Here is a 15,579-nt window from a genome sequence, read left to right on the forward strand (position 1 = left end):
AAGGCTCATTGTCTCTCAGCCTAATCAACATCAAAGGGATCAGTGAGAAACAAAGAATTGTGTCCGCCACTCTGAAGGTGGGGAGGGTAGAATCATAGAATCATAGAGTTGGAAGGGGCTACACAGGCCATCTAGTCCAACCCCCTGCTCAACACAGGATCAGCCCTAAGCATCCTAAAGCATCCAAGAAAAGCATGTATCCAACCTTTGCTTGAAGACTGCCAGTGAGGGGGAGCTCACCACCTTCTTAGGCAGCCTATTCCACTGCTGAACTACTCTGACTGTTAAAATTTTTTTCCTGATATCTAGCCTATATCGTTGTACTTGAAGTTTAAACCCATTACTGTGTGTCCTTTCCTCTGCAGCCAATGGAAACAGCATCCTGCCCTCCTCCAAGTGACGACCTTTCAAATACTTAAAGAGGGCTATCATGTCCCCTCTCAACCTCCTTGTCTCCAGGCTGAACATTCCCAAGTCCCTCAACCTCAACCTATCTTCATAAGGTAAAGGTATACTCAATGGTTAGAGAGTTTCAGTAGAGGTGAAAAGGTGACAATATTAGGGTTGCCAGCTCCAGGTTGAAGAAAACCTGGAAATTTAGGGGGTGTAGCCTGATGAAGACAGGCTTTAGGGCATGATGTGGCCATTTTCTCCAGGGGAACTGATTTCTGTCACCTGGAGATCAGTTTCAACGGTGGGAGATCTACAGCCACCACATGGAGGCAGCCCTTGGCATTATGCACAGAGCTCCAGGCACACTATTATGACTTCACCTCCAAGGATTTCACTCTGCCACTGAACTCAGGCTTGGAGGCTGAGGCCTTTCCAGCCAGTCTTTTTCAGCTTTGAAAGCACAGAGATCACTCCAAACACTCCTTATAGGACCATAGAGTTGGAAGGAGCCATACAGGCCATTGAATCCAACCCCCTGCTCAATGCAGGATCAGCTTAAAGCAGGGGTAGTCAACCTGTGGTCCTCCAGATGTTCATGGACTATGATTCCCATGAACCCCTGCCAGCGTTTGCTGGCAGGGGCTCATGGGAATTGTAGTCCATGAACTTCTGGAGGACCACAGGTTGACTACCCCTGGCTTTTAGCATCCGGGATGAGGATCTGTCCAGCCACTAAAAGACCGCCAGTGAAAACAGAGGGTCCTCCTTCCTTGCCTCAAACTGGACGCCTCTGAGTTTGTAACATATATGTACACAAACAAGGTGCTACCAGGGATATTAGCAGTGCTCCGACACACAACTCAGTTAACGCCAACAACGGGCTCCTAACATGTCTGCAACATGCAGATACCAGAGCTGAGAAAATCAATTGTCTGAGCTCCAGAGGCCCAGCTGCTATTTTGCAACAACAGATGCCCGAGAGCCATAACTGGTTGTTATTACATTAGAGCAGGCCGTGAGATTCAGATCAGGAAAGACAGATGGCAGCTTTCCTGCTGAATTCTGAGCACCTCGCCTGTCCCCAAAGCCAAGGGTCTGCGCTCCTGTTTGCTAGCTTGCTGACAGCCCATATTGAGCTGTATACGGATGACTGCGACTCCTGCAGATGGATGTTATGGGATGTACGCTGCTAAACCTGGCACAACTTGGTTACTAGGGCTTCACCTGCAGCAAATGACAGCCTGAGTAGGGGGGTGGGGCTGCTTGGAAGCTGGTGTGAAACACACTGCAGAATAGAGGAACCCAGAGGATGGAATACAGCTGCATGGTGTTTTGTAGTCTCTGGCCGGAGGGGGACAAACAAGAGACGTGTCCCACTGTCCAAAAAACACGATTGTGGTTTGGGAAAGGGATTGCTACTGGACATTGGTAAATACGGAATGAAGGTTTTGATCTGACTTCTACAACTGATCAGTGGCCCACGGGGGAGGAGGGACTGAAGCCTCCCAACTGCATAACTGGCCTGACCTGAAACAGCCCCATGGAGCCACTATAGGACCTGTATGTGATCAGTATGGGTGCATGTCAGATTTCCAAATGGAGCAAATAGCAGTTCTCCAGGGCCACTGCAGGTCAGGGAAAGGACAGGAGTTGGGAGAGGCTTGGTCATGGTCCCAATCCACATTTTTATTTTCTTTGGGTGGGAAGCTCAGAACTCCCCGAATGTGTGTATATGATGCGACATGGGGCCACATCAAGGCGGTAAAAAATGTTATGTGCAATTATGTCCCAGGCCTATCATGCTCTAGTCATTACACCAGTTCTCTTGTGGTTCCTCAGGGCCGTTTCACAAACACATCTCTTCTTGTCTGTGGCCACTACTGCACTTGCAAGTCATGCACAGCAATTGTCTTTGGGAAAACAATGGCAAGAGCAGCTTTTTGAGAAGTCATAATCAATTGCCAAAAAAAGAACTGTGCTGGAAGCTGTTGAATGATACCAGCTGAACTGAAACATTGCACTTACCATGGGGGTTTCTTCTCATCAAGGGACTGGAAGGTGCCCTAAATACTGGCCTATGCCTTCTCCTTGCTCTCCAGGCAGGGCTTATACAGATCAATTTTGCAAGGCTTCCTCTATCACAAGAATATAAGAAGAGCACTGCTGGATCAGTCCAGTGGTCCACCAGCATCCTGTCTCACACAGTGGCCTACCAGTTCTTCTTCATGACCAACAACAGAGCATAGAATACGAAACCATTCCCTGATGTTGAGTCCTGGCACTTGGATCCAGAGGTTTACTGTCTCTGAATGTCTGGAGGTAGACTCTAGTTCATGTCTTGCCAAGCTTCCAAGGAAGACAGACCTACTTCTATGTAGAAATTGCTAATAAAAGTCACCCACAAGAAAAAGCCTCCATTCTGGGACACTCAGTACAAAATGCTGTAATGAGATAAATGCTTACAGGCTGTTTGAATTTCCAAGATGTTTTGCTTTGCAAAGCCCTTTTCTGGTCGAGATGCTTTCTCATTCAATACAGGACAAGGAGCCAAGCTCAGCCCCGCAGCGAACAGGCCAGCCTTCCTTCCCCGGCAGGTCTGCAACTGACCCCAACTTATGCACTGAGGGATCACACTGAGTTGCAACCCTTACGGTGCCATCCTAAATGGAGTTAGGTTCTTTTAATCCCTCTGACTGTGCAGGGGGCAAGGTGGCACTGTTGACGGAAAACAAAATTAAAAAAAAACTTTTTTACCTGCATATTTTATAAGGATGTCATGCTATTTTAACCGGCATGTGTGCAAAAATAGCAATGTGGATTTGTTTTTATTCTGTGCAACGCAGGCCTACTGCTGTGAAGGTAACACACCATCTTAATTATGATCACACAGATGTTCAAGGACTACAATTCCCATGAGCCCTTGCTAGCATTTGCTGGCAGGGGCTCATGGGAATTGTAGTCCATGGACATCTGGAGGGCCGCAGTTTGAATACCCCTGATCTAGACTATTTTGAAAAACAGCTTGAATTTCCAGGCCTATCAAATTCCATCTTCCAGCTCTCCGTGCTCACTCATTGGCACAAAGTAGCGATGTGTGGCTTGTAGGCAAGCTGTAGTGAAGTTCTGGTGCATTATAAATCAGAGAATAATAAACTGATAAATTTATCTTCACAACAACCCTGTGAGGTAGGTTAGGCTGAGAGAATGTCACCCGGTAAGCTTCCTTGCCAGAATGAGGATTCAAACCTTAGTCCCCAGATCTCATTCCCACATTCTAACTACTACATCACACTGCTCATGTAGAAGGAAGAAAATAAGAATGTCCATGTTGCATAAGATTCAGGTGGGTTGCCATATTGGTCTGAAGCAGCAGAACAAATTTAGAATCCAGTGGCACCTTTAAGACCGACAAAGTTTTATCCAAGGCATAAGCCTTCATGTGTATGTACACTTCAGAAGTGTTTGTATCTGAAGAAGTGTTTGTGCACATGAAAGCTTATACCTGGAATAAAACTTTGTTGGTCCTAAAGGTGCCACTGGACTCCAATTTTGTTCATGTCACCTAAGTTATCCTGCTGCAATCCTTACATCACTCATATGAATTAGGTGACTATTAATATGTTCATATTGCAGAAAAGGAAGACAGAGACTGAGGAAGTGGTTTGTCTAAGATCACTTAGAAACTTCTTAGCAAAGGCAAGATTTGAACTCTGAGGCTGCAACCCTAAGCACAATTACTAGTGAGGAGGTCCCAGTGAATTCAATGGGATTTACTTCTAAGAATATATGCTTAAGATTGCATTTTTGGCCACAGTGCTACTTTAGCTCTCAAGCTACCTGGCCATCTTTTGATCTTATCACAACATCCCTTGCACTGACAAGGTTTTCAAAATTACATGTTGATTATGCCTTGTTTCACCCAGATTTCTTTTTCACATTCCTTCTGTCTTTGAATTCTTTCCTACTGTCTGATACGATCCCATATCTGACAAGGGCTTCTGTGTTATAAAACAAACAAATCTCTTCAGTAAAAATGTAGGGCACTCACTTATTTTGGGTCCCTTTTGTACTCCCGTCTCCCAAATAATTGGGGTGGTGGGAGAGAAAGGCAAGAATTTAAATTTAATTATCCTTGTCTGTGACAGACTAGCACTTACTCTGAATGACGCCTGTCAATCCCGCTGAACAACTCCCACAGTTCTTCAGAGCTCAGGATACCGTCAGCACAACAGTTCTTAAACTCTTCAAATGACAGCTTCCCATCATCTGCATGTGAATCACAGGAGAGGAGTAATTACACCACAGCAGGGAGAGATTTGTTGGCAGAGTTTAAATATGCAAAGGAGGCGCAAAACACTGAAAGCTTAAAGGATAGTTTACCTAAGAGTAATCACTTAGTAAAGAAGAGAGGAGAGAGATAGTTCGTACTGTCTAACTGCCGTACTGTTGTGGAAGGGATGCAGAGAAGAGATGTGCTCACAGGAGCAGGTCTCCAGCTGAGCCAATCAGGACTCAGGAGGAGTTATCTGAAAATACCAGGAAGTTCCTAATCTAAATAAGCTGACTATACATCTTCCTCAGTGCCTCCTGTAGGATACACTTCAGATGCTGTTGAATGATGCACACTAAGGATGTGACATATTGCAACAAGACCAACATGGGCCCAAAATGGGCTGCACACTGTCTAGTACCATACACGCTTCTACCCTAACAAAAAATAAAGCATAGCACAAGGACCCAAGAGCTCACAGCTCCCTGTCATGCAGCCTTGGGTGGTGGTGGGAAGTGCTGTCAAGTCACACCTGTGCAGCCCTAGCAATTCTGAAAGGGGGCAGTTGTAGGTGAGATCCATGAGTTCTTGGCTCAACTATTACCCTAGTTACTAGAACAGACATCTATGGGAGAAGGTGCATTTAGTGGCCTCCATTACTAAGTGGCATCTTAGATGGGGGCGTAGTAGTGAAGTTGGTGCTCTTTCTGAGTTTGCACAGAGGCCTCAAACAGAACCAGCCCCATCAGTGGTCTGTGCCAGCTGCTAGTAGCTCATTTGCACTGCTTCCTCTAGCAAAACTGGACTAAAATCTAGCCAGAGACCCAAAAGGGCTAAATTAATATGGAACAGCCTTACTGCAAAATGGGAATTAAAAATAACCAGCACTGCAAGGCACTGCCTCAGGAGACTGCCAAGTACACAAAATGTGGAGCAAAGTTGGAATTTAACATCAGCCGAGGGTACTCAAAACTACAACACACACAAAAAAAGAAGACCAGTTTTTGAAGAGTGATGGGAGTACGAACACAATAGCCACAGGGGATAGAAAGGTTAGAGCAGATGCCAAAATAACAGCGAAGGGGTCGGGATTCGCAGGTAAAGCTGACACAAGCAGAACAAAAGACTGACATGTGAGTTTGCTTGACAGAGGCGCAGCAAGGGCACCGATTCTTATGAATATGGGAGATGACAGACAGCAGTTGTCATAGAGACGGGCAGGGATGAACAGAGTCATATGGGATTAAAAATGACTCATGGCCTACAGCTTGGGTCAGCAATTCTACAGAACAGGCTGCATGTACCGCAGACCCCCTTGATGGATAGAGTTCGTCACTGGATAAGGAATATTTTGGAAGCCTGGCGGGCTTAGCTTTCATTTAGGAAGAAGCACCCAGAAGTTTCATATTCACAAAGAGAAGTTTGGAGATGTGGGTTGCTGTTTTGTTTGGAGCCGGATACTGCTGAGGTTTTAATGTTCCACTCACTATTCTGTTGCCCACCTCAAACCTCTGGGATGAGACAGATATGCCATTCAGTCATGCGTCATGAATACCATAAGAAAGAGGAACAAGAAATCACACAGGTTGCTCACCATTCTTGTCGGCTCGTCGAAAAATCTGAAAATGAGGAAAATATAAATAGGTTTTATTCGGAATAATCTTGGGGGTATATGTCCCTCAGGGGAGACTGGTATAGAAATATAAGTAATAAATAAATAAAAATACCGTCTTGGCAAACTTATTGTTCTTACATTACATCCCAGATGCATCAGATTGTAGGAGTGCCCCTTTTTAGGGGTTGTCCAGATTTGGAGGTTATGGGAAAGTTGCACTTTGCTGCATATTGCAGTTCTCTTAGAGATGCAAAACTCTCCCCCCCCACATCTGACCCCACTGTACAGATACTGCTATCTGCAAATGAGCTAGCACTTTGGAATTAGACATGGCAATACGCATATTGGCTGCACAGAAAACAATGATTTGAAGTCCCAAATATGTGTGTATACCTTGTAAATACAAATGTGAGGGTTCAATTCTCATGGGAGCTGGAGCACTATACATATTGTGATAAGATGTGGGAGGAAAGTAATTTCAATGGAGGGGAGTACATGGCTTTGAAAAAAAGCTAATACCTCTATGGAAGCTAAGGCTCTGAGCGTGCAGAGCTTCCATGAATGGTTCCATGCACCATTAAAAACCCACTGAACTGAGAGACCCCTGAGATCAGCACTGCTGGACATAATCATATCATAGGAAGCCATAATAATTTGACTGCGTCAGGAGTCGTCTTGGTGCTGGATTTTTCTCAGGATTTATTGTATTGCTTGTTTGGCTCTCCAGGTCAACTGGCTGGCCACTTGGTGTGGTGGATAACAGTGGCGGCTTGGAATCCAGCAAGCTGGGCCTGAATCCCTGCTCCTCCACATGCAGCCAGCTGGGGGGCCTTGGGCTCGCCACAGCACTGATAAAGCTGTTCTGACTGAGCAGTAAAATCAGGGCTCTCTCAGCCTCACCTCCCTCACAGGGGTCTATTGTGAGGAAAGGAAGGGGAAGACATTGAGATGACTTCTGGTAGAGAAAAGCGGCATATAAGAACCAACAGCTGTTCTTCCTCTTTTTCTACTGTACAAACAGTATACTGGACTAGATGGTATCACTGATTTGACCGAAAAATCTGCCACTGCAGCATCCTTTCCCCAGTCTGTGAGCAATCACAACAACAAAGCTTTTGTAATCAGAAGGAACGAAAAACAACAACAAAAAAAGCTACACCCCAGAAGAGGCTGGGACTCAATGACAGAGCATCTGCTTGGCATACAGATGGTCCCAGTTCCAATCCCTGGCATGCCTGGTCCAAAGGTTCAGTTGGAGTAGGGGACCAAGCCCTATGAGGAAAGGCTGAGGGACGGGAATGTTCAGCCTAGAGAACAGGAGGTTGAGACGTGATTGCTGTCTTTAAGTATTTGAAAGGCTGTCACTTGGAAGAGGACAGAGAGCAGTTCCTGTTGGCAGCAGAGGATAGGACCTGCAGTAATGGCTTTAAACTGCATGGAGAATGGTATTGGCTAAATATCAGAAAAAATATTCACAACCAAAGTAGTTCAGCAGTGGAATCGGCTGCCTAAGGATGAGCTCCCCCTCACTGGCAGTCTTTAAGAAGCAGCTGACAGGTACTTATCCTGGATCGTTTGCTGGCAGGGGCTCATGGGAATTGTAGTCCATGAACATCTGGAGGACCACAGGTTGACTACCCCTGCTTTAGGCTGATCTTGCATTAAGCAGGTGTTGGATTAGATGTTCTGTATGGCCCCTTCCAACTCTACATTCTATGATTCTTGATTATATTTCACCTAATCTTCTTTTTTGCCTATTTATTTTTTTTAAACAACTTAGCTCCTTATTAAATATCATGTCCCCATCATCACAAAAAAAACACATCCTTGGCAAATTAGGTTTGGTGCATGTTAAAATAAAGCACTAGGCTTTTCTTACTCCGCATTATTTTTCTCTTGAAATAGGGCCATTCTAAACTGGTGCATTCCATTGTGGAATGATTTATCCGGTAAGAACATGAACACACATTGGCTAGCTAGAAACAATCTAACTGGGTGGAGGGGAGGGGGTGGATTTCTTTCAAAAGTGCAAAGAGTTGCCCTTGTCCTTTAATCGGAAAGGCTACCATGGAGGCCTGGGAACACAAAGAGCCTACAGAAAGCATTCTCTTCCTTCATGAAGAAAATTGCTGAGAAAAACTCAAGTGGCATCTTCACTACATTACTGTTACTCTCGTGTCTTTAATTTTTCAATAGCTTTAAGCAAAGTGGGTTTAGCTTTAAAAACACCAGAATAAAACATTAAGTACAATTACTCCTGTGTTCTATCATCAGGGGGGAAATCCTTGTACATACCTTCACTAAAAAGAGGATTGTTTCTACCTTTATGAAATCTTTATTTGCACATAGAACAACTGCTTAAATTGATTGGGCCAATATTCATGCCTAGGAACTGGGCTACTGTCAACTAGGGTCTGGGCATGGCATGGCTCCAAAGCATGGGAGCACATGTAAAGACAGGACTATTAAGAGTCACACATTCTTGACTAACATGCTCCCCTTGTTTTCAGCTTTGCTTTGGGAAACCCATCAGCCTCTACCCCCCCGCAAAAAAAGGAAAGCTGGCACATGCAGTGGGTCAATCTGGTTGTGATAGTGGTGCTTGTAAATTTGTAAATTTGGCACTGCAGAGTACTGCTGTGCACTTTGCCACTGTTTCTATGGCTCCTTGACAATGACCAAAACAAAAGTCCCATGGCATCTTAGAGGGTAATATGACTGTGAACTAGTGCCTATTTTGTCAATACTTCAGATGCACAGAATGGTACAGCTCTAGATAGACATGTAACATACATACATATGAATTCATTTTTGTGGTTGGGTACACTTAATTCGGTAATGACTGGGGAAGGCACTGGCAAACCACCCCGTATTGAGTCTGCCATGAAAACGCTAGAGGGCATCACCCCAAGGGTCAGTGGTGCTTGCACAGGGGATATCTTTACCTTTACACTTAATTCAGACTAGTTATTATTTATTCATGGTATGTCGTTGTAATGACTTGCTTGTGGAACTAATATAATATGATTGACTGATAATTATGGCAACCCAGATGAATCTGGGAGAAGCTTCATTTCTGATCCTATATCTGGTGGCCCATTAAACACCAGCAGTGAAAGCAAGGACTTCTCCCAAACTGATATTGTCCTATCTAGGTCAGATATCCCACTTTCGTCTATGCCTGTTTTTAATGCAGAGAAAAAGAGGGAGAAGAAAAATCTGACACAAAAAATATCCATAATACAACAGGCCCTTAAGATGACATTTAGGTATGAAAACCTATATAGGATGGGGGAGACTTGTCTTGGCAGTAATATGTGCGAAAAGGATCTAGGAGCCTTAGTAGACCATACAACTCTATTATTCTATGATTCCATGATTCAAAATGCATCATTCTGGGCCACCCTTGACATATCTATGCAGTTCAGACAAGCTCTCTGTCTCATTAGTAACTCTTTTTCCCTCTTGGGAGGTCATGCTAATATCTGCATTTTCACCAGTTGTGTCCAGAGCATCTTTATAAACCTTCCTCAGTATGGCAGAAAGTACTCAATCAACAAAGGAAGCCAATTTTCTGGGGAAATTAGATAACTGAAGAACCCAGCTCTACATCTGGTTTTTGCAATGCTGTAATCTATAATGATGCCTTCTGTGGCAGTCCGAAGAATGAGAACTATTAGACACTGGAATTGAAAAATTATTTGCTGCTTGCTCTCCCCTTTGCTCATCTTCAAAACACATGGGTGAACATAGCCACCTCTCACCATTCACTGGCATGAGCTGATCATTAGAACATGCTTGGTTGGGTTGGCTTTATTTGCAGTGAGAAGATGGTGATATACCCTATGCATTTGTAAAAGCTGACCCAGATACTGCCATGTTCTAGTGGGCGAAGCTTCAAGTTGCTTTGCAAGTGTCATACGTTCAGAAGTCAGAGGTTTGCTGTGGTGCCTGCCTGGTAGACTATGCCATCATGTTCAAGTCAAAATGAAGATGTAACTTCATTCTTGGATCAGGAGTCATTCTACAGCAGGCTTTCTCAACCAGGGTTTCATTTCTTGAAGGTCCTAGAAGGCTTTCCTGAATGGGTAGGAGTTAATTAATTTTAATATATATATATATTTAAGTTGTTAAACATTTATTGGGTGATATGATCATGTATGGTCATGTCAACCCTCCCCCCCTTCTGAAATGGCCACTGATGCCCTGGAGGGGGTGGGAAGGGGAGGGGTCACAGTTGGACCTATGCACAACTATGTTTCCCAGCAATATTCTTCATGATCACACCATTTCTGGGAGCTCTCAAAACCTGAAGAATGTTTCCAGGGTTTCTTAAGGGTAAAGAAATTGAGAAAGGTTCATCTACAGGCTGTGGTCTTCAAGTAGGGGTATGTAATGGAGAAAGGAGACCTTCACTTGCCCGTGAAGCTAGTTTCAGAAGGTAGTGGTGCTGGTCTGATGAGAACAGCTTGAGTAGAGTGCAGTTGTACCACAGACACCAACAAGATTTGGAGGTAGGAGGTTTTGAAAGTCAAAGCTGCCTTCATGGTATGGCAAAGGGAGCTTTGCCTTTTGAAAGCTTATACCCCCCCCCCAAAAAAAAATCGTGTTGCTCTCCAAGGTGTTACTGGACATCATCGGGCATCCTTGCCCCCTTTCTAGCTTGGGTCGCCTGCTCTGGGTTGGGAAATGCCTGGAGATTTTGGGGGTAGATCCTGAGGAGGGCTGGGTTTGGGAAGGTAGGGACTTCAGTGCCACAGAATCCACCTTCACAATGTCCATTCTCTACAGGTGAACTGATCTGTCACTTGGAGAGCAGCTGTAAGAGTGGGAGGCCTCCAGCCACCACCTGGAGTTTGGCAAGCCTGTTTTATCCCTTGAACCTGTTTTATCCCTGTTTATTCCCCCATTTCGCTGTGATAGCACTATAGTGCAGATGAGCAGAGGAATGCGAAAGGGAGGGGAAAGGGGTGTTGCTGGGCCATGGTGGGGAGGGGAAGAATCCATGCAATTGTGGTTGTATCTGAAGCACCTCTGACCAAGCACACCAGGGAAAAGAGTAGGGTTGCCAGCTCAGGGTTGGGGAAAACCTGGAAACCTGGGGTGGAGCCTGCAGAGGGTGTAGTTTGGGGAGGGGAAGCACTTCAATGGGGCATAATGTCCTACAATCCACCCTCTAGGCAGCCATTTTCTCCAGGGGAACAGTTCTTTGATGCCTGGAGATGAGCTGTAACTTTGGGGCATCCCCAAGTCCCATCTGGAGGCTGGCACCGGGGGAGGGGGGGCAGGTGTGCCAGAAGTTTGTGTCACAGCAACGTCAAGAGATAGATGCCATTAGGGTCACTGCCCAGCTTGATCCTTGGAACAAAGATACAATTGTTTTCTTTTTAACTGCTAAGGAAGAGTAGATTATCTTGACATGCATCATCAGAGTCTGCAGTCTGCATCGGAAGGATAATGAGCAAAAATCCAAGCTGCTTGTTTGGTTTGTCTAGGATTAGTAGAAACTGAGTATCATTTGCATAGAAATAAATCTGCAGCTGCTACCATTTCTGGCGAAGGATCTGCATTCCAAGCAGCAGTCCAGTCTCAAAGATACTGCATTCCCCACACAAGTATCTTTATTGCCAAATATTATGATGACCCAGTTGTCTTGGGCAACACAAATCGAACTGATACCACCCTCTAATCCTAGCCTCGTGCTGAAGCCACTACAGCCAAACATTTTGCCACAATCATCATAACTCTGAAATCTGTATCAACCCTACAGACACGTCTCTCCACCCACATATCTGATGTATGTGCCTACAGAACTTGTGGTCATCTAAACTGGATGCCACACACCAACAATGTATTGTTTTTTTGTCATTTCTGGCAGGAAATAAAAAAACAGGACATTGATTGGGCCTCTAAGGCAGGGGTAGTCAACCTGTGGTCCTCCAGATGTCCATGGACTCCAATTCCCATGAGCCCCTGCCAGCCAATGCATTCACTGGCAGGGGCTCATGGGAATTATAGTCCATAAACATCTGGAGGACCACAGGTTGACTACCCCTGCTCTATGGAGGGCAACGCATCTGGCGGGAAGATTCTGTCTGCCTTGGTGCATCCCAGTTTTACAGGCCAGCTCTAGATCAATCTTTAGCTCACAGGAAACCCTGGGCATCTTTTACTCTACCTTTGGGTGTCAGACTCTTGGCTGGGATGATCATACTTCAAAACTCCTGACTTTAAACCATTTCCAACTTCCTTCCTCTTACAGAATACTCAGACATTATTAAAAGAATCTTCTGATAGACAAAGATTTCCACACCCCCTCTAGCACTGGTGCAGGAAAACAAACCTGCTCTCATCTTACCAGTGTTAGGTAATGGGTGCCTGTGGGAGACAGATGTTGTCAGATGGAGATGCTATCTTAGCACGAAAATACTGTGCTGCCTTCTCTAAGAGTCCATTAGCCAGATTTCATCTAAATAAAGAAACTTGCATTTTTCACCCACTGGGGATTTGTTTCCTGGGTTTTAAAGGAAAACAATCCCGGTGGGCTTTCTTTCTAGTGTGCTTATTTCTTAATGCTTTGCTCTCAAGATGTCGAGCAATGCACAAATGTAAACATGTCTGGCTGACACATTACCTGGCCTTGCATGCCCATGTGCAGGACTAGATCTCCCCTACAACAAACTATGGGTAGGGGCAGGACTGAATAAAGGGGATAAAACACAAGCCCACATAGAAAGGGGGGTTGCATGCCATCAATTATGTATTTTAATAGATGGGAGATGATTTTTGCTGATTCTCCACTCCTATGGCAGACCTCAGGTTTGTCCCTCATGTTTTTCCTGTGGATTTCCCATCTCTAAGGTGCAGCATTTGGGGGAGATCAGTGGGCATCCATGGGAGGGGCTCATGGGAATTGTAGTCCATGGAGGGCCATCTGGTGGGCCACAGTTTGCCCACCCCTGTGCTAAACGTTTGGAGCCTATGTGACCTTGATTTTGTGAGGGAAATGGAAATTTGTTCTCTTAAAGCCCTCACAAAATGGCTGAGGTAGTTAGACAGCAGGCCAATTCCCCCCCCCCCACACACACACACACAGGGCCTTCCTTATCTGCCAGGTGCTTAGGCAAGGTCAGAACCCCTACATTGGCACAACACAATGACTGCTCCCAGAACTGTTTACAAATGTTGTCCCGTAGCCTGGAAGGTCAATTGATTGAATAACTGTGATTCAATTGCCATTCCAGGTACCTCCTAGTGCAATATGGTCCCTGGTAAATAAGGAGAAACAGAAATACAAAAGGCGGGAAATAATAGTCCTCCCCCAACAAGAAATTTTTCGCACCCTGAATTGTTGCTGCCTTCCTGGACACAATGACCGCTCATCAGTTTCTCCGCAAGACCAGCTGTTGGCAGGTCCATAATCAAATCTCACAGTGTGCTGGCATTTTGCATCCTCTGTGTGCATCCAGGAAGGGTGCAGACGGCGGGTGGGATGTATTATCCCTCGACTGCTACTAGAAAAACAAAACAAAAGCCCTTTCCTATTGTACACCGTCTGCTAGCCGAAATGTTTCAGAGCAACACAGATGCACAAAAGTAACCGCTTGCAGCTGTATGAGGCAGGGAGATGGCATTTCCTTACACATTCTCACTTGTCCTTTGCATTCACAGCATGTTGTCCTGTTATTAAATATGAATTGCTCTGACAGCTGCTCTTTCTTTTGATTTGCAAGCCTTCAAATAGCAATGCAACTAGTCAGGGTTGTGCTGAGAGCCTGCATCTCATTGGAAAAGCCCTCTGCCCTGCACTGCTAGTTCTTGGGGGAACACCCCCCTTCAAGCTACAGACCAGGCCAAAATGGCTTGAAATGAAGAAGACCTCATGGGAAACGGTCTTTGGCCTGGTTCACATGCGACACAACTGTGAAGAACCGTCTTTGCTTCTTTTTGAGTGTGACAAAAGTCCAAAGTCACTTGCACATCTATTCCCATAGATGCCCAACATTGTCCATCAATGGGTTTTCTCCCTCCTGCTAAGCAGTCATGGAAATGAGTAACGCTTATTCTGCTGTGCAGTACACAACCTTTACCAAGGTCCCAGATGCTTCTGCGCATGTATAGGAAACCTGGAGCCACCAAGCAACAAGTTAACAGAACATGGCTAGGAGCCTGTCCAGAACATGGCTAGGAGCCTGTCCAGAACATGGCTAGGAGCCTGAGGTCTGATCATTTAGCAGCATTGTTGTATGTAAAGTGACTATGCAGCATTGCCTTCAGTTCTGTAATCCTAGATCTACTGGGTTGGATATTTCATGTTTCCTGGTTGAATTGTTTTTCTGTTGCTTTTAATTCATCGTCTTCCACTTTTGTAACCCACTTTCTGCAGAACAGCATGTCTGCATAAGGATGCAAGCTCAGCTTTCTGGTTGGTGTGCTTTGAGGACGGCACTGACCAGACAATTCGGAGGAAGCTCTGCCTATCCCACGTCCTTTCCCATTTCTGCACGGATTGATGGCCAGTTGTGTTTGATTACTTCCTAAGGGTTGTGGGGAGAAAAGAATTCAACCAGAAGGAAGCTGTCACAGCTTGAGTTAGTGCCAGCATAAATTCTGACGTGTGAAATGATAACCTGCCACCCCGTCTCATCTAGATTCCATAGAACAAAGCATGCTAAGAATAGTAATCTTAATTAGCACCATCTTGATGTCTAAGAATGGACTACTGAATAGCAGCTGCAGCCCTCTCTGCAGCAGCCAGGATTAGCCCCTGGCTATGCAGTTAAATAGTCCCATATAGAAGCACTGTATCATTTTATATTGTCAGTGAGAATCAAATTTTGTGCAGATGGAAATATATAAATATATTTTAAAAATGCACAGAGCAGGTACTTTTATTCCCAACATTTGATTCCTTTCTTTAAATACTCATTAATGAGTGAAGATTTTTTGGGTTCTGTTGGGCATTCCTTCAGTGATCCTTCCTCCCTCTCCCAAAGGGTTGTTATTATGTTTTGCATTAACTGAGCTCAGGTTTTAATTGTTTTAATGATGTGGCTGTTGGTTTTAGTGACTTTTAAGATGAGATATTTATTGTGGGCATTTTAATTTTAATCAGCTGCCTCGGTGGTCTTATGAGGGCCGACAGGCAGGGTAAAAGTTTTGAAATAAGTAAATAAATTAGCTGAGGCAGTTGAATTTAGGATAAGATGGGGAGGAGAGTTACCGGCTCCAGCCAACAGCAATCTCTGTAATTCCTATTGGATGATTTCATACGCAAGAGCAGGGGTAGTCAAACTGCGGC

General features: G+C 44.9%; 1 protein-coding gene across 1 annotated transcript in view; it reads right to left on the reverse strand.

Moving 5' to 3' along the window:
• Positions 1-15,579, reverse strand: part of NECAB3 (N-terminal EF-hand calcium binding protein 3) — a 94,317-nt gene that overhangs the window by 47,850 nt on the left and 30,888 nt on the right. The window contains exons 2-3 of the mRNA XM_077335286.1: positions 6,258-6,282; positions 4,551-4,659 (exon numbers count right to left, since the gene is read on the reverse strand). Coding sequence (XP_077191401.1) covers positions 4,551-4,659; positions 6,258-6,282 — 134 coding nt within the window. The remainder of the gene's footprint in view (positions 1-4,550; positions 4,660-6,257; positions 6,283-15,579) is intronic.

Source organism: Paroedura picta, chromosome 4 (genome assembly GCF_049243985.1).
Source record: "Paroedura picta isolate Pp20150507F chromosome 4, Ppicta_v3.0, whole genome shotgun sequence".
In the NCBI taxonomy this organism is placed as follows: Eukaryota; Metazoa; Chordata; class Lepidosauria; order Squamata; family Gekkonidae; genus Paroedura; species Paroedura picta.